The sequence below is a fragment of the Acromyrmex echinatior genome, chromosome 19, assembly GCF_024713525.1.
Source record: "Acromyrmex echinatior isolate Ae372 chromosome 19, ASM2471352v2, whole genome shotgun sequence".
Classification (NCBI taxonomy): domain Eukaryota; kingdom Metazoa; phylum Arthropoda; class Insecta; order Hymenoptera; family Formicidae; genus Acromyrmex; species Acromyrmex echinatior.
In genome coordinates this window covers 6,734,474-6,754,253 of record NC_141870.1, presented here as the reverse complement: position 1 = coordinate 6,754,253, position 19,780 = coordinate 6,734,474, and the positions used below count along the sequence as shown (strand labels likewise).

Here is a 19,780-nt window from a genome sequence, read left to right as displayed (position 1 = left end):
AAATGAACCACATTTTACATTTTTTTCTCATTGTGTATTATTGGACTCTTAACAGATTTATTAAAGTATATTATCATATTATTAATTTTTATGTGATTAATATTAATTCTTTTTGTTTACGGTTACTTTTCCAGAATTTTTTTATGACTTTGTTAATTCTTGATAAAAATGACTCACAGCGTATTACACAGAAAGAAGAAAAATTTTTTGTTAAGGAATTGTAAGAATATTGTAAGATTATGTACGAATTTTTAATTTAGAATGATATTTATATTATTGTAAGATTGCATTGAAAATGACTCGATTGGAGTTGAAACGTTCGTTTTATTTTATTTTATTTTAATTGTTTTGTATTAGTTTTGCTTATCTAAATTATAATTCTTTTATACATTATTGGCTCTTTGTCCTTCTTTTATACTACCTTTTACTTCTTTAATTTGAAGAAATCTGCAGCTGAGGCTCATCGATTGCTTATAGAAGCATATGTGAGGCTACCTTAAGTGAGAGAAGTTGTCGTGAATGGTTTCAAAAATTTAAGAACGGTGAATTTGACGTCGAAGACAAAGAACATAGCGGAAGGCCGAAAGTGTACGAAGACGCGGAATTGGAAGCATTAAATGAAGATTTGTGCCAAACGCAATAAGAACTTGTACTTATATTAGGAGCGACTCAACAAGCAATTTCACATCGTTTGAAATCATTGGGAATGATTCAAAAGCAAGGGAATTGGGTTCCATATGAACTGAAGCCGAGAAACGTTGAACGCCGATTTTTCATATGTGAAATGCTGCTTGTCAGGCATAAACGAAAGGGTTTTTTACATCGTATAGTCACTGGTGATGAAAAATGGATCCACTACGATATTCCAAAGAAGAGGAAATCATGGGGATCACCTGGCCATGCTTCAACATCGACAGCCAAGCTGAAAAAAACTCATGTTGTGTATTTGGTGGGATCAGCTTGGTGTCGTGTATTATGAGTTGCTCAAACCGAACGAAACCGTTACTGAGGCTCTCTACCGAACACAATTGATGAGATTGAGCCGAGCACTCAAGGAAAAACGCGCCCACTACTACTCCAGGCATGACAAAATTATTCTCCTGCATGATAATGCTCGACCACATGTTGCGACGCCGGTCAAAACCTACATGGAAACACTCAATTGGGAAGTTCTACCCCACCCGCCGTATTCACCAGACATGGCCACTTCCGATTACTATCTATTTCGATCGATAGCGCATGGCCTGTCTGAGCAGCACTTCACATCATATGAAGATATCAAAAATTGGATCGATAATTGGATAGCCTCAAAAGATGAAGCGTTCTTCCAACGCGGTATCCGTATGCTACCAAAAAGGTGGAAAAAAAGTAGTTGCTAGCGATGGACAATACTTTCAATAAAATATTATGTATCGTTCTTTCACAATAAATGCTTAATTTTTTATTAAAAACGGCGGAAACTTATTTTTACACCTAATAATAAATAAATATTAAAACTTTATTAATACATATTAATTTAAAATCAAAAAATTTTTAATAATTTTTAATTACTAAATTTTAAAACTTTGTATTGTTAACAAATATTAATTAATATTTTCATGGTGTAAAACTTCTTCTAATGCGCTTAGAACTTTTGTCTTACATATATTCTTGATGATAAAGATTATGCGTTTCGCGGGTTTCCTTCGTGTTCAAATCCATTCTTGGAATGCCAACGTTTCGTGAACCTTGCAGTCCACTTCATCAGGGTGAGGAACAGTTTAATACTGAGCTGTTCCTCCGGGTCGTTTCTTTTTATATTATGCTACTTGTTGGAGTGGTAAGAGGAAAAGAAGAGAATTGTGGTAGGGGGCGAAAGTGGGGGAGAATCGATCAGTCTTCAATAACCGAGAGAATGGTTTTTCATATTTTATTTATGTTGTAGCCATTATCTCTATTTAGATTGTTAGGATGTTTTTGTATCTCTATACTTTCTTGGAGAATATGATATAATGTGGTCGTTTTGTCAAGTATTTGATGTCCTGTTTCGATGTTGTGTTCTGATAATGCTGATTGCGCGATGTGTTTTAGCCTGACATCACATTGGTATTCCTTTAGGTTGACCATTCTCCCAGTTTCTCCAGTGTATACTTGCCCACAGGAACAAGATATTTTGTATACTCCTGTGAAGCTGTGGAGGTCTTTTGATCTTTAGGATTTCTTAGGATTTGTCCTATCTTTTTGGGTGGTTTGAAGATAGTTCGGATATTGTATTTGTTCAATATCCTGTCAATCCGCTCTGCTGTTCCTTTGATATATGGAAAAATGAATAGGTTCCTTTCGTCTGATTGTATGTCCGTTGTCTTGTTTGCATACTTATTGATTGTTTTGATTACGTCTTTTTTGTCGTGTTCGTTTTTCTGTAAGGCTAGTTTTAGGTGATTAAATTCTGTCTGTATGTTCTTTGTCAGAGATGGTGAAAGCTCTATGTACAAGTGAGTTTATTGCAGACTGTTTTTGTGTTGGGTGGTGATACGACTCGGTAGGTATCTATCTGTGTGTTGATTTTCTATACTCGCTTGGTAGCCTAAGGTACCGTCAATTTTCTTAGAGACAAGAACATCTAGGAAGGGGAGTTTTCTGTTTTTCTCTATGTTTATAGTGAAGTGGATATTTGGATGTTGATTGTTGAGGAAAATAAGGAATTTACGGAATTCGATTCTGCCGTGTCTCCATATCACGAATGTGTCGTCTACATAACGGAACCAAACTTCTGGTTTTTTGAGTGTTTTGCTGAGAGTCTCTTTCTTAAAATGCTCCATGAAGATGTTGATGATTACAAGAGAAATAGGAGAGACCATTGCCGCTCCTGAAGTTTGTTCAAAATTGGTTGTTACAGGAGAAGTAAATGGTTGTTAAACAGTGCTCTATTTACGGAATGAGATCGAAAGGGAGACCTTTATTATGTTTAATATGTCTTTTATTAGGACTTGTGTGAAAAGAGATTCTACATCGAAACTTACAAGCAGGATTGTGGAACGTAGTCGGATTTTTTGGATCTTTTGTATGAAGTTAAAGTTTTTGGAGGAACAGCTCAGTATCAGACTGCTCCTCGTCCTAAAGTGGACTGCAAGGTTCACAAAACGTTGGCATTACAAAAATGGATCTGGAACACGAAGGAAACCCGCATAATCTTTATACAGAAAGCACCCGTGAAAGTTTCTTGATGATAAATTAAAAATCTTTGACATCTTGAGCAATTAATATTATAAATAAAAATGTTCTTCAGCGGAATATTCACGATTTAATGAAGATTTTGAAGTCGGTTTATTTTTTACATAATCTAGTATAACTTCTTCCACCGGATCACATTCATAATTAGTTATAAAATTTGAAATTCAAAATTATAATAATATAAAAAATATTGTAATATTGAATTTCAATTTATATATATATATATATATATATATATATATATATATATATATATAATGTATATATTGTGACGTGACGTCTTCCGTCCGTCACAAGGGCCGCATGGCCTGATCGAATAGTGCAGTATAGCGTCTTGGGTCCTCTCACCTTTTGGGGGGAGGCGGACGCACTTGCGCTTCTCCCGCATCGTCGTTCGCGTATCTTGCGCGCTCCGCGCTGCCGTTTTTTTATTTCCGTTTCGGTGTATTCCCGTATACCGAGGCTTACAGAGGCGATTCCCGCGACCTTGGCGGAGTGACGCAATCTCGGAGAGAAGAGAAAGAAGCACGACAAAGATTGAGAGTCCAGAGGCGACCGCTGAGGACAGACCGCCGGGAGGCACGATACCTGGGTCGCACGCAGGTGATATCTTTCCCGCATTCGTTACGTTTTTTTGTATTGTCTCAAAGCACCTTTTATCGCACCCTTTTCCAGGCGCAAAACGGATAGAGAGTTAGCACGACCTGACGGGGAAGGTCACTCTGCGTTACAAGGACGGCAAGAGCCCCGAAGAGGCGCCTCGAGGCCACGAGGCGGCCTGAGAAAGACTACAGTGATCTCTCGAATTTCGCGCGTCAGGACACATGCGATAGACATGACGCGGTTTCCGCGAGTAGCGGAAAGCCGCGGGGCCACGCGCCAAGCAGGCGATAAGGCCCCCTCGTGGGGAGAACGAGCCCTGCGTGCGCCCGGGAGGATTAGCGGCCAGCACCAGTGATGCGAATTCCGGGCCGCTTGCAGCACGCGATCAGCGCCACCGTTCGGCGGCCTGGCGCAACCGGTAGCAACACAAGCATGAGCCCGTGTCCGTGTGACTTCGTTAGTTAGAAGCGTGCCGACTATTATCGCTCTGTCCTTTTTGCACTACGTTCTTATTGCCTGCCTTGTCGGCACACTGAGAACGAGAGAGAACATTGTTTCACTCAAGCGAGCGTCGAGCAACCGAAATATGCTTTCTCGTCCTCTCGGCTCTCGACGTCAGGCGTGTATCAGGAGACATGGAGGCATGGGAACATTCTAAATAACATAAGTTTTAATAAATTGTAATAAATTGTAATATACCCCTCCCAGAATATTATAAATCGTATCAAAACGCGATAATTGACAGGAGATTAATTGTTTATGATTTTCCATTCGTATTATGTACTACGGTCATAAATTCGATCCGCAAGAAATTGGCGTGGTCGAGCGCGTAAGGTGTGAGATCGGAAATAAGTACTATAATTAGTAGTAAACATATGTATTAGATCAAGTATATTTTCATATAATTTTTGAAATTATTGCTCGTATGTGTAATTTTGAAGCAATAGTTGTAGGAAAAACCCGATTCGCTTTTCAATAGGCAAATAAAAAATTATTTTAAAATTACACAACATATGAAGGCTTTCAATTGTACACTACAAAATTATATTGGTATCACCTTTATTTATATTATTAATAATCTCGTTTTCAAAATTTTGTTCATTAACAGAATTTTAAATGCGGATGTGATGGTTAGAAAGAAACATTTTATACAAAATATTGATCGACACAAAGCGTATTTGTCATAAACGCAACATCATTAAACATGTTTTTTTTAACAATAGAAGTCAAAACGTGGTTAAATTTACAACAATGTGATTGAAAAGACATACACCACGAGCGCAAGATGTTAGTAACGAAATATTTATATTTTAATAGATTACCATAGAATAAAAACAATACAATAAAATAGACCTCATATATCAGGCTATCTTCAGTATTACAAAATTAATGTGTGTTATAACTTTCATACATGTTGAAAACACCTAATTTCGAATAAATTTTATTCACGTTATAATAATGAGATAAAATATTTTTCACGCTCAATTACAATTATATTTTCGAAGAGCTTGACGCTCAGGTTATAAATTTTTTTAGTCCATAAAATCATGTCAAATACTCCAGATGTCAATTGTCGTTTTTTTGTCACAACAGTTAGTCGAACTTATTGAAACACATAATTTCCAGATTCTATTAAATGTGAAATTTATTGATAATATTAATAGCGCTTCAATTGAAAAAATTAATATAACTGTGATATATATATATATATATATTGATATATATATATATAAATTATAATACCTGTGTTAACAATAAGTTCAGTTATGGAATCCAAGATTTGGAAAACTATATTGAACTGCTCAAGAGTCGAAAACAAAATATCTAACTCTTATCATGAAAGACGGTTTATATACAATTTTGTTTATTTATGAAGATTATTTCTGACGTTAGTCTCTTTTGAAAGAATGATTCTATATCTAATATCTGAATATCATCCCAATTAAATTTATGACAATATTCAAATTGATGTTGTGAGACCACATTGTGAGCGCTATTTAATTTTTTAATGTTAGTTTTATGTTTAGTTATTCCAGCTTTAACTTTCCTTTTAGTTTGGTCCACGTAAGAGAGATGTATTTTTTATATGAATCTTTCATCGATTAAATCGAACACCATACATGTCGAATCATTATTTTTCCTACAATTTTTGATTTTAAGATACACGAATAATTGCACTTATTATATATAAATATAACAAGAAAATATATTGACCTTATACAGATGATTAATTAAACTACTTGTATCACGAAAATATATTAAGAGAAAAAAAGGAAAAAAGGGATTTTCGCGTGAGACTACCAGCGTACTGTCCGCGCATTTTATTTACTCAGTCACATCGATTAAATGAGTTGGACGTTTACTAGTGCAATATAGAATCCACACGATGAACACTCTCGTGTTTTCGTATTCTTAAGAATCTCGAGTTTTCGATGTAACATGCGATATTATTATCAAAATAATCACTCTCCTTCTCTACTTTCCTATATATTTTAAACATTAATCGGAATAAAGTGAGATGTATTAGATATTATTATAGTGCATACTTCTACGAATTACGCAACATTCAAATTTGTGAATGTGAAAGTATCCACTCTACCTCACCAATATAATTTTGTAGTGTACAATTGAAAGCCTTCATATGTTGTGTAATTTTAAAATAATTTTTTATTTGCCTATTGAAAAGCGAATCGGGTTTTTCCTACAACTATTGCTTCAAAATTACACATACGAGCAATAATTTCAAAAATTATATGAAAATATACTTGATCTAATACATATGTTTACTACTAATTATAGTACTTATTTCCGATCTCACACCTTACGCGCTCGACCACGCCAATTTCTTGCGGATCGAATTTATGACCGTAGTACATAATACGAATGGAAAATCATAAATAATTAATCTCCTGTCAATTATCGCGTTTTGACACGATTTATAATATTCTGGGAGGTATATTACAATTTATTACAATTTATTAAAACTTATGTTATTTAGAATGTTCCCATGCCTCCATGTCTCCTGATACACGCCTGACGTCGAGAGCCGAGAGGCCGAGAAAGCATATTTCGGTTGCTCGACGCTCGCTTGAGTGAAACAATGTTCTCTCTCGTTCTCAGTGTGCCGACAAGGCAGGCAATAAGAACGTAGTGCAAAAAGGACAGAGCGATAATAGTCGGCACGCTTCTAACTAACGAAGTCACACGGACACGGGCTCATGCTTGTGTTGCTACCGGTTGCGCCAGGCCGCCGAACGGTGGCGCTGATCGCGTGCTGCAAGCGGCCCGGAATTCGCATCACTGGCCAGCACTTAAGCTGTGGCCCGCTCGAAGAGAGGACGCAGGACGCCAACCGATTGAGAGCTTCCCGAGGTCAGCTAGGAGCACCTGCGAGGGAATGGGTGAGACGAACGTCACCTCTGTACAGCCGCCGGGTTCCGCGTCCGGGAGGCGTAACTATCAGGTTTTTTACCGGATATAAGAGTGAGTGCACGTGGTTTGATCGTGTATTAGAGTTCGCGGGAGTAGAGTTCGCGTGTCGCCTCCCGGAACGGCCCTTGTCGTCGGGATAATTCCAGGGCGTCCGCCAAGGCCACAGCCTCGTCAATTATTATCAGTCTCTTTATCGCGGATCGCATGTTACGTCGAAGTCCCGTGCCGTAGTATTGTCGCGTACCGTCTTTATCGTCTGTAGCGTAAGATTTACTTGTCCATTCGGTTTTCTATGTCAGAGCCTTAAGGTCGATGAATGATCGAAATTAATGAGTGCACGTATTTTTGGTCGTATCAAGATTGTACATTGCCGAGCTTGCACGTATTCGAGCCTTTCCCGGCGTCGCGTCCGAGCGGCGCGAGATTCCGCGGCCGCGCACGAGATCACGTCGTGTCCACGCTACAGGCTGTCGAATTCCTTAGCATTTGCGCGATGATGAAATATAATTCGTGAGAGTATTTCCGTGTGGCGTGAGCTCGTGTCGCGGGAATGTAACGCAATTGATACGCCTAATGTAAAACCTTCGGCTTATGTAAATCAGTGGTTGCGCTCACCTAGAAGTTATTGTTTCGGCTGTATCGCTAACTGTAAATGTGAGTCGAAGACTCATTTAATATATCGGTTACTCTTGTTACTGTTAAATTCGTGTGTATTCTCGCTCCTATTCGCCACTCCAAGAGATCTGTTATCCTCGACCACGAACCACCCCCTCTGCCACTTCCGAGGCTGAGCTGCCGGTTGAGGGCCCGTCGACATTCGCAGCTTATTATAATATAGTAAAGCCTAAAGAAATATCGCATAAGTTCTGGAGAGAGTGGCACGCTCACTCGTGCCTGGCGCCCAACTATCGCTTTGTAATTATGTGCCGTCCCTAAGAGTAGTCACGGGAAGACGCATTTTGTCGCGTTTCGTTTAACGCCCCCCGGCATCCGATCGCCAGCAGGAATTTTAGCAGTGAATGCCCGACGAAGTTGCGCCACGCTCGTGAGTGCGGTTGCAATATATAATTTGTAAAATAACCACTTTTATTTATACAAATATTTATATAAATATTTTTATATAAATAACCTTTAGATTTTTTAGTAGATGAAGTAGACATAGAAATTTTCATTGGAAATATAAAAGGCGGTTTTTGACTGGACTTTGTTGTAGTGTAACAGTTTTCTTTTCAAAAGAATTTGAAGAAGATTGGAAAAAATAACTTCCACTATTATTATTATTATTTGAAACATCAAGAAATAAAAGGACCTTGTTAAGTGGACTTTGTCATGATGTAATATAATTTTGAAGAGAATTTGAACAAGAAGAATAAGAAGATAAATTTTCAACGTTTGATTTTAATAATTCTTCAGTTGTGAGAGATTTAATTTAAATTACTTTAATTGTTTTGATTGTTATGTTGTTATAACATAAAAGTTTTACGTTGATATGAATTTTGATCGTTTGTATACAAATAATTCATTATGACTCGTTGTATCGATATGATTGACTGTATATTTTTTTATGTTTCATAAGTAATATTCGTTATTCTAATAAAAAGAGAAGACAAATTGAATTACAAATTACATGTTAGATATAGTAAAGATAAAGAATTAATTACTAATTTTCAAATGATTTTATTATTAAAGATATATATACATACATGCAAAAAGAGAATTAAATAACAAATGATAGCTTACGGTCATGATAGGTTACGACACTTTTTAGAAATACCATGCTCTCCCATAAAGACCAGATTGAAATTTTTACAGCTGCTTGTCAACTTCTCGTTATTAATTTCTTATTTTCCCGAAAATATCTATCCCAAAAATACTTCCATCTTACAAATTCTTCTATAAAATGTTTTTAAATAAGTCAGTTATGTTTTTATATACTTGCTTATGCTATGCTTATTATTTATTTTATTTTTTAAATTATTTATATCTTATTTATATACACATATATGTTACGTCCAAGCTCCAGGATTCTTTATCTTGAACGAAAAATAAGAAATTAGGAATGGGGGCTAGAGAAGAACTCAACAGACTCTATTCTTTTGTGGTTATCGCTCCGAAGGCGCGTGCCACAAGTCGTAAGCACTTTAATCCCAGATATGGGTCAACGTTGACGCGACGCTATTACCCAATCTGTGACAGTGCATCCGTCGACCTTCTTTTTAAGTCAAGAAACTTAATTCTTTTGATCAGGAATAAGGCTAGTACGATCTTTGGGAAGATGAAACGAATCAGAACGTCGAAATAAATGTTAATCACTGTCCTATTGTTTTTACAAAAGATAATTAGTTACATTTATTTATAGACATTTATATATATATATATATATATATATATATATATATATATGTATATGTATGAATACGTATGTGTATATGCTACAACAATAATACTAAAACTAAGCTAATATCTAAGTTTTCTGACAATGTGTGTATGTGTGAGTGTTTATGTGGGATGAGGTGGTGTGGTCAAAGGGAGGGAGAACCTTGCAGATTCGGGGGTTTCGAGTGATTGAAAGATCTCATCGAAGAATTTGTTGTCCTCAGAAGGGTCAGGGCAGAAGGAGGGAGAAGGAATTGCAGGATGCGGAGAATCTGTCAGGATAGGAGAATAAGAAGAGGAAGCAAATTCAAAATCTAAGGATGGAAAAGATGAAGGATCGTCCTCGGTCAAGTCCACCACAGGGATCGCTGAGGGTGAGAGCTTCTCCCGAATTGTCTTTTTGTGGACCTTCTGCAGCTCATGGGCCTCTTTGGAGATGAAAGTTCTCGATTGAATTTTCACAATTATCGGAATCCCCCCTTTTTTTAAGTGCTTTGATATTAGCTCGCTTCCTTCGATGGCGATTGCGCTTTATCATCTATGTTAGAAATTTCCCTTTTTAATTTGAGAAGTTATGATATCGAAATTGAGGAAGAGTATTTGCATTGGAAGATAAGTGAGGAAAAGGGAAGAGAAGAAAAAAACAAATAAATAAATGAGGAAGTTTAAATCACTTGATACGCCTTATCGCTTTGAATGATAATAGAAACTGAGAAATGAGTGAATTACTCAAAGCGTTTTACTGCTTTAAGTAATTCGAAAGAAAGAAAGAATTTACAAAAGCGTTTTATCGCTTCATGTAATCGTAAAAAAGGAATATGAAGCGTTCTGCCGCTTCAAATAAATGAAACAGTAAAGAGAGGTAACCACTCGAAACGGTTTATCGCTTCAAGTAATTACGAGAGAGGAAGGAAAAAGCGAGAAATTAAGAAAAGTGTTTTATCAGTTCATGGGATTGAAAAGAATGAGTATGAATCACTCGAAGCATTTTACCGCTTCAATAATAGAAAAGATAAGAAAATATAATCACTCGAAGCGCTTTACCGCTTCTAGTATTCACGAGAAGCGTTTTACCGCTTTATCAGAAGAAATGAGTATATTCTGCTCAAAACGTTCCAATAATATAATTAATCATTTCGAACAAATATGAGAGACAGGAAATGGATAGGAGTAGAAAAACAGAAATTTCTGTGATGATTCGTTTCGTACTAAATAAAAATGTTTCCGATGTATTACTCACTACTGTTGTTGAACGGAAGGGCAACAGTAAAGAATCCCTCAAGTGAAGACGGCTGGTAGTGCTGGGCTTTGATGAAGTTGGTTTTGAATGTTGAAGGAGATCGGCTTAAGGAAGATGTTTATTATAACCAATCGGGAGAATTTCACGCACTATGGTTTTAGAATTACAATGAAATTGATGGTGTATTACTAACTAACTGACTGCGTCCTTCCTCAAAGAGGCCTCGTATTTATATTCACGAGGATGTTCTTCTTTGTTTTTGGCAGTAGGTTATTGACCTAACGTCTTCTAGGAATTGGACACTTAGAGAAATCGGATTGGAATGTTTGTAATTGGTCTTATCAACTCCGGAAGCGCGCGAGCAACGCCAAATATAGGTAAACAAAACTTTAATGTAAAAGATTTATTATGCAACGATTGACCTTCTGACTTGGCTAACTCTGAATCCAATCTATTAAATTTGTCGCTAGAAAAATTGAATTTTAATTATTTTATTAGTATTTGGTTTGCTATATTAAATAAAGAATTATTTATTTCCTAATTACGCAAAAGAACAGTTCATCGTAAATTTTCCGAAAGAAAAGAATGGAGTCCTCTGGACGTAATATGTACAATATATATATATATATATATATATATATATTAGGTGTTGGAATTAATTCGTAGCGTTTTACAAGTGATGGGAAGTACTTTCATTAATGTATTTTTTAATGCTCATGTGAAATAAATAACATTCTTTCATTAAAAAATGCTACGAATTAATTCCAACACCTAATATATACGAGGGGTATCCAGAAAATAAGTTCCGTTTTTTTTTTACAAATAAAGTTTTTATTGAAAAAATCTGAAATTTACATGGATAATACTTGACAACTTCTAGTCTTTTTCTACATAATTCCCGTCAATCTCAATACATTTTGTATATCTGGAAACAAGCTTCGAAATCCCTTCTGCATAGAAACTTCCCGCCAGTTCTTTAGTCCAGTTAGTTACAGCTGTCTGAACTTCCTCGTCGCTTTGGAAGCGTTTTCCGGCCAAGGACTCCTTCAGTTTCGTAAAAAGATGGTAGTCCGATGGCCTTGTGTAGAGGAGTCAGTTCTCTGGGAACCCAACGGGCGCAAACCTTGCGAAATTCGAGTTTTTCTGAAACGATCTCATGGATAAGACTTCGGGATATCTCTGGAAAAAGGTTGTGGAGTTCATCTAAAGTTAAACGACGATCGCATTGCGAATCGCATTTTCAATTTTTGTCGTCAACTCATCCGTGATAAGGGAGGGTCTGCCTCTCCCACTTTCGTCTTCAAGCGAATGTCTTCCTGCCTTAAATTCTCGGACCCATCTCCGCACCATAGATTCACTCATCACACTCTCTCCATATACAGAAACAAGCTGTTTATGAATATCAACCGATTTAAAATCTTGAGCAAAAAGAAACTGAATGATGCCGCGCAAAACAACTCGAGAAGGAATCGGAATGGAGGTGGCGGGACGCGAAGTGGAGGACTCCATTTTGATAACCTCTCCTGACCGTGTTTCACGAGCTACTGACGCCGAACACCGCTCATTCTATTCGGTAGCTTCCCCTCTTCAATGCTGTGTTGCCAGCTCGCTCATACATCGACCTTACTAAACGTATAATACAAACGGAACTTATTTTCTGGATACCCCTCGTATATATATATACATAAATATTATTTCTCCTTATCTGTCACATTTAATTCGTAGGTCATTTTGGCCCACAGTTTCTTCTTTTTGCGATGACATTGCGACAACGGGATACAGAGATTGCGCAGCTTCAGGAAAAACTGCGAGGGATTTCTGCAAATCAACTAAGTCTCTCTAATAATGTTTTCAATAATAATCTACTCTCCCATGTCGATGATCCTTCCGTTATTGCTGCGAATGACGTTATGCGTGCCAATTCTATCATGCGCGTCAATTTTTCAGATTCCTTCGCGAGCATTGTCAATCGCACGAATCCTGTCGCTGCCAACTTAATTAACTCCGATGTAAATGATCGGTTGCACAAGTATTGTGAATTGTCCGCGCAAGTGAAGTGTCGATCGTTTCGATCCGCCTGCGTTGCTTCGCGGGGGAACATGCATAAAAAAACTAGACATTTACGGAAATGAGCCTTTACGCGATTTTTTCGCGCAATTCAATCTCATTGCCCGCGCAAACCGTTAGGAAGAGAAAACCAAGACTGCTGTCTTAGTATCGTGTCTGCGAGGCAAAGCGCGTGCAGTTTTAGAAAAAGCATGCAAAATTTAGATGCAAACTTACAATTCGAAGAGTTAAGTCAAAATTGGAGATGCGTTTCGGAGAGACGCATTCGTTACAAAACTATTATTCGCAATTTACTAATAGAAAACAAAAATTCGGAGAAAATATCACCTCTTTGGATTCTGACATAGAAAGGTTAATACAGTTAGCATATTCAGAGTGTTCCGATTCGGTTCGTGATAAAATCGCATGCACACAATTTGTTCCTGCTCTTTCCGACGGATTCGTAAAAAGGACTCTCCAAATGAAGGGGATAACGTCGTTAAGGATAGCAATCGAGAAAGGGAAGGCAATTAAATTGATTCAAGAAAATAATTTTCAATATAAAAAAAAATAATTTAAATTTCGTAAGAAAAACAGGGAAATGATTTTATTAAAAAGAAAAAGAGTCAAACTGAAGAAAAAAATGGAGAGAGAGAAGGAAATAAATCTAATGGAAATAAATTTAAAAGATTTCCAAAGAATAAAAATTTTAAAGGGAATAGAAATAATAAAAATGTTGGGAATGTGGAAAGGAGGGACATTTCCGTTCTGAGTGTCCTGGCAAAGCGGAAAATAAGGAAGTTGAGCTTTACCGGGAAGGCTCGACTGAAATAAAAAAATTCCCAAAAAATATTTATCACCTGACTTTGATGATACTAAAGATAAGCCATATATTTGTTGTGCTAATCAACATTCTTTCAGAAAATATTCTTATTCTACTAAAAATAAACAATGTTGTAATAACCAATGTATTAATTTTTGTCCTTATAACCTGTTATATTAACTAATATTCTTTCAGCAAAAATAGAATTAAAAATAACGTGAAAAATTTTTGTTATGAAAGTAAAATTAATGAATCTTGTCTTCTTAAAATTGATACTCCGATATTTCAATTTTAAATAGTAATTTTGTTGAATCAGGTAAACCGAAAATTATAATTGACAACTCTAATGTTATATATCCCACGGGGGAACAAGTTCCAATCAGATACAAAATCATAGTAAAAGTCGACTTGCAAAATACTGTGTTGAGATATCAATGTTAATAGCCGAAATAAATGATAATATATTTTGAATTTAATAATGATATTTTGGATGTCGATTTTCTTAAATTACTTAATTTACAAAATATTTTTGATTACATTTTTCTCGGATCAGTTTCTGATAGTGACACTGATTTCAAATGCGCTCGCATAAAAAGTGCGGTTGCTGGAGCTCCGTCGAATTTGGTGATGCTTTTTGAGGAGAACTCGCGCTGTTTGGGGAACCTCGAAAAAAAAAATTTGCTAGTGTTCTGAACGAATTTTATGATGTATTTTCTCATGATGTTTCTGCGGGGAATGTAAATTTGGGGAACATGTAATTATTAATGTAAAAGATTCTTCTCCTATCAAGCAGATACCTTGTCGTATCCCTTTGCAAATGAGAAAAGAGGATAAAATTATTGTGGAAATGGAAAGACAAGGGGTAATTCATCATGGACCTCGCCAGTGATACTAGTTAAAAAGAAGGACGGTACAATAAGATTCTGTGTTGATTATCACAAAATTAACGCAATTACGATAAAAGACTCTTATCCCTTATCAAGAATAGATGATATTCTCGACTAACTATCAGGTAACAATTTTCTACTTTGTATTTGAAAAGTGGATACTGACAAATTAAAATTCGTTCAGAAGATAAAGAAAAGACGGCTTTTTCAATTGGTAATGGATTGTGACAATTTAAAGTTATGCCCTTTTATTATTATGCCCTTCTTTGTAATGCCTCCGTTACATTTGAACGTACAATAGAGCAGATTTTGAAAGGTTACCTTTTTAAAATTTGCTTAGTTTATCTTGATGATGTGATTATTTTTGGTAAAAGTTTTAAAAAATGTTGTTTAACCTAGAAAAGATTTTCCATTATTTGAGGGAAACAAACTCGAAAATTAATCCAAAAAAATATGTTTTCTTTAATTAAAAAATTAAATATTTTAGGTCACATCATATCAGCAGAGGGCATTGCTACAGATTCAAAGAAAATAAGTGAAGGACCGGTCAATTCCTCAAAATAAAAAAACATTTAAAGAGTTTCCTTGAATTTTGCTCATATTATCGCAAATTCGTAAAAGGCTTCTCTTCGTTGGCAAAATCGCTTTATGTACTTACAGAAAATCAAAAACTAATTTCATTTGGGAAAGGAAACACCAAAGTTCTTTTAATGATTTAAAACGAGCTTTAACTTCTCCGCCGATATTAGCATTCCCTGAAACAGAAGAGAAATTTATTCTAGATACAGACGCGTCAAATGAGAGAATTGGCGCGATCCTATCACAGAAGCAAGACGGTATACAAAAAAAATGATTGCATATTTCATACATTAATCATAATCAAACATTAAGTAAAGCCGAAAGAAATTATTGCGGAGTGAACTTTTAGCCGTAGTTCGATCAGTGAAATTTTTCCATCATTATTTGTATGGATGTAAGTTTCTAATTCGGATCACATTTCGTTTAAATGGCTGCTATCGTTTAAAGACCTAGAGGAACAGTTGGCGCGTTGAATGGAAAGACTACAATAATACGATTTCGAAGTTGATTATCGTAAAGATCTTAAAAACGCGAAAGGATTGTTGAGGCGGCCGTGCGCGAGTGATCAGTGTCGCTATTATGCTAACGTGGAACTAAAAGAAGCCGCAAAACAGGAAAGTTATATTAGAAGAATGGTTTTTGTAGAAAACACCTAAAAATTGGCATAAGGAACAAATGGAAGATCCCTACATTTGCTTATTTTTATTAAAAAAGAAGCGGGCGTGGGACGTCCTTCATGACAAGAAGTGGCGAGTGATGTTTCTACCAAAGTGTATTGGTACTATTGGGATTTTCTCGAAGTTAAGATAGTATACTCTATAAGAAATGGGAGGCCCCTAATCTGAAGAAAACGATTCTTCTAATTAATTGTGCCCAGAAAGCTCAAATTTTGGAAGAGCTACATAATTCTGCTGCAGGTAGGTACTTTGGCACCAATAAAACGCTTGATAAGGAGGCGATTTTATTGAGCGATATGTAAACAGGATGTAGAAGAATGGTGCAAAACGTGTAAGGTCTGTTTAGCTAAAAAAGATCTTGCCGGTAAAGGAAAATCTCCTTTACAGACATATAATCCCATTCGTGGGAATCCCATTCGAAAGAGTTCAATTGGATGTTCTCGGCCCTCTACCAATAATTTCTGTTGAAAATTTGTATTTGCTCGTTGCTATTGGTTGTTTTACTAAGTAGAAGCTTTCCCGCTAAAGAATGTCAGGTTTAAAACTATAGCAGAAACCTTTTTAAATTATTTCTAGATACGGAGTACCTCTAGAAGTCCATATTGATCAGAGGAGGAACTTCGAATCGAGAATTTTTCATGCTTACTAGGGATGAAGAAAACGAGGACAACCACTTTGCACCCACAGTCGGACAGAACGTCAGCATCAAACCATCTTGAACTATTTGGTAAAATTTATCTCCGAAAATCAAAAAGACTGGGATTGTTGGATTCCATTATATCTGCTAGCGTACATCATCCAAACACGGAACCACTGGAATGATTCCAGCGAAGGTTTATTTTGCCCAAGATTCCCGTCTACCGACTGATTTGTTACGCGGTAATTTACCAAAAACCGAAGAGGTTGGTTCTCCGGAAGATTACTTGAGAAAAGTGAAAAGGAAGTTGGAAGAAATTCATGAAGGAGTAAGGAAACGAATAGATATCGAATCGTCACAAACAAAATTCTGGTACAATCTTAAAGCCAGACAAACCTATTTTGAAGAGGGGCAGAAAGTATGATTATATAATCCCCAAAGAAAGATGGGGAGAACTCCCAAGTTGCAGAGGGGAAGGACCATATTTTGTATTTAAGAAACTTAGTGATGTTGTATACTATATCTGCAAGTCGAGCAAGCATAAAAATAAAGTTGTTCATTCAGATAGGTTAGCACCTTATTTACAGGGTGGGCCATCTATTGGTACGTTTTTAAAAATGCGATCAAATGAGCATACATTGATATTTTTTATTAATTTTTTTTTGTTGTGAAGCTAAAAGTATCCGCGTCAAGAATGAAAAACGATTTCGTTCATGTGGCTCCCTCTACTGGCCTTACAGTATGCCATTCGGTCACCCCAATTATTAATGACATTTTGGACTACCTCGGCGCCAATTTCACTCAAAACAGTCGTAATATAATGTCATCCACTAACATCCCTTTCTCACGAACTTTCCTCACCAATTTGCGTATAGCTCCTTCGGTGGGTGCTCTATCACGACCCATATTTCTTTTCAAAATTCGTACAGTTTCGGCGACACAGCACTGACTTTGAAAATAAGTTTTTAAAATTTCAAAACGCTCTTCAAGAGAAAACATGTTGTTTCGTGCCGCGGACGGTATGACTAATAAACTGTCAAAATTTCGGGTCTGTAGCTCGTTCGGTGTTGCCATACGACGAAATTCAAAAACGTACCAATAGATGGCCCACCCTGTAGAAAGACGATTAGGGGAAAGTGAACCAATAAATAAAAATAAACAAATCGGAGCCCTGACGCAGGTTGAGTATAATATATTTTTTTATCTCTTGATAAAAACTGTGCGTTATTTTTCCTTTTTAATTTCAGAGTTTACTAGTTATTCTTACGGCATGAGGGGGCCGGTTCTGGATGAAGATTTCGATGATGAGATCTCGCGTTCTGGTGCTTCGACGTTTATCTTCCGGATTTATCATCTGGAATTTGAACACACTTCAAGCGGCTTCGTTCAGCGATATTTTTTTTTTTTTTTTAAAAGACCGCCTCGCCGGCGGTTTTTGAACCGTGGTTTTTCCGTGGGAAAGGAGGGCGAATGCTGTGGCGGGGATTGGGGGCAGAGATATTATGGTACAGTCATAATTTTTTTATGTCTATCTCCCCTTTCCGAAAAGAGAAGAACCAAGAACGCAAGGCCTCAAGAGAAGAGGCAAGATCCTGGCGTTCTCTTCATGAAGACAAGGGGATGCTCGAGCAGATTTTGTCCTACGGAGGAGTAGCTATCCTCCGGGGAGAAACTAAAAAGGGATCCTACCTGGAAGGGAAGAAGGCCTCAAGAATAAACCTAAGAGAAAAATCGGACCTCAAGGGGACCAAAGCTCAGGAAAACTGTTGCAACAGCACAGGAAGCAGGAAATTGATCAGAAGGGAGCTCCGAATTCCTTTCAGAGGCCAACGTTCTTGGAAGAATCATAATTGTCGGGATGACATTTTAAGAGAAGGGGGGGGGGGCAATGTTACGCCTTTGCCATGCCGATATTGTGGTTCGAGTGCGCGTCGACACTTCCGGCTCGGAAATGAATAGAGACAGATATGAAATAAGAAAGGAACTCTTTATTTACACAAGCAACAGCAAATACAGGAACACGGAAACACAGTGAACGGACATAAGATAACCAAGCGGAAAACACGTCTGAGCTCGTCGACAGCTCCACCGCAAAGTCTGTCGATCTTGTTAATCAGCTGAGTGACTCGTTGCCAAGCAACGCGACCTTCGGTACTACATGAGCGAACCACGGTATCGACATGGCAAGGGTGTAACAATATATAAAATATATCCATTTATATACAATTATATAAAATTATATATATTTTTATATAATTTTATATAATGATATATAAAATATTTTTTCCCGGCATGTTACGTTATTATATTGAGTACTTTTAACTAATAATTAAAAATGTGTTATAAAGTAATATAATATATTTAATAACAATATAGTAATATAATGTAATATATTATAGTAATTAATAGTAATATATTATATACAGAGTGAATCATTTTATCGAACCAGGTAAATATCTCAACAAATATGGAAGATATCATCAGTAGTCTACATTGCAGTCTACGCGCTTCATGCGTGACTCGGAATGCATTCCTGGAGATACAGTGTTTCAGCGCTAAGCCAAGCGCAGCGACACTATCCTTTACGCGAGCCGGTGAGTTATGGAAGTTCGAAATTATTAGATCTCAATAAGGGCTGAACCGATTGAGTTTTAAATATAACTTAATCAATAGATTACACTCTGATAGATTATATTATATTCTTTTATTTTTTTTCTATGTGCCCTACAACCAGAAATATTGCGACGCAAAATCCGGAAGTGCCACTTTTCAGATATAGATATGTCGTCTCTTTCAGAATGTACAGTTGTACCATCTGGCACTAGACGGCACTAGAGGCGCTGATCGGATGCTTGCACATTTCAGTTATGATGTTTGGGGGTTCGCAGCGGTGTGCGGATCACGGTGTGCTTGCCAGACAGTTTTCACTCCCTGCGCACAAAACTATCAGTGGCGAATATTCAGTGCTTTAAAATTAATATTTTGATTACGAAAATTAGGACATAATCGAAAATTTTTCGAGAACTATACTAGGAAATGATAATATAGCGATTTGTTCGTTATTGAACTTTATTTATTTATAACTAAATATTTAACAAAAGGAGATCGGATAAAAACGAAATTACGCTGGTAATTGTTAACTAAGCTAGGAAATGAAAATGAAAAACTGATTTATCTCTATTCGTTTATAATTAATATTTAACAAAAGGAGAACGGAAATGAAATTATGAACTGGTATTTGTTGACTAAGCTGGGAAATGATAATGA

The 19,780-nt window shown here is 36.6% G+C and overlaps 1 protein-coding gene and 1 pseudogene across 1 annotated transcript; one reads left to right on the top strand and one right to left on the bottom strand.

Annotated features, from left to right (window-relative positions):
- Positions 1 to 2,093: 2,093 nt before the first annotated feature.
- On the bottom strand, positions 2,094 to 2,840 carry LOC147906684 (uncharacterized). Its single transcript, XM_087416225.1, has 2 exons — positions 2,555 to 2,840; positions 2,094 to 2,464 (listed from the first exon to the last, which is right to left on the bottom strand). Exons 1-2 carry the CDS (start codon positions 2,838 to 2,840, stop codon positions 2,094 to 2,096), a joined length of 657 nt encoding a protein of 218 aa, XP_087272351.1.
- A 9,097-nt stretch (positions 2,841 to 11,937) lies between these two features.
- On the top strand, positions 11,938 to 17,634 carry LOC147906683 (uncharacterized; annotated as a pseudogene).
- The last annotated feature ends 2,146 nt before the right edge of the window (positions 17,635 to 19,780 follow it).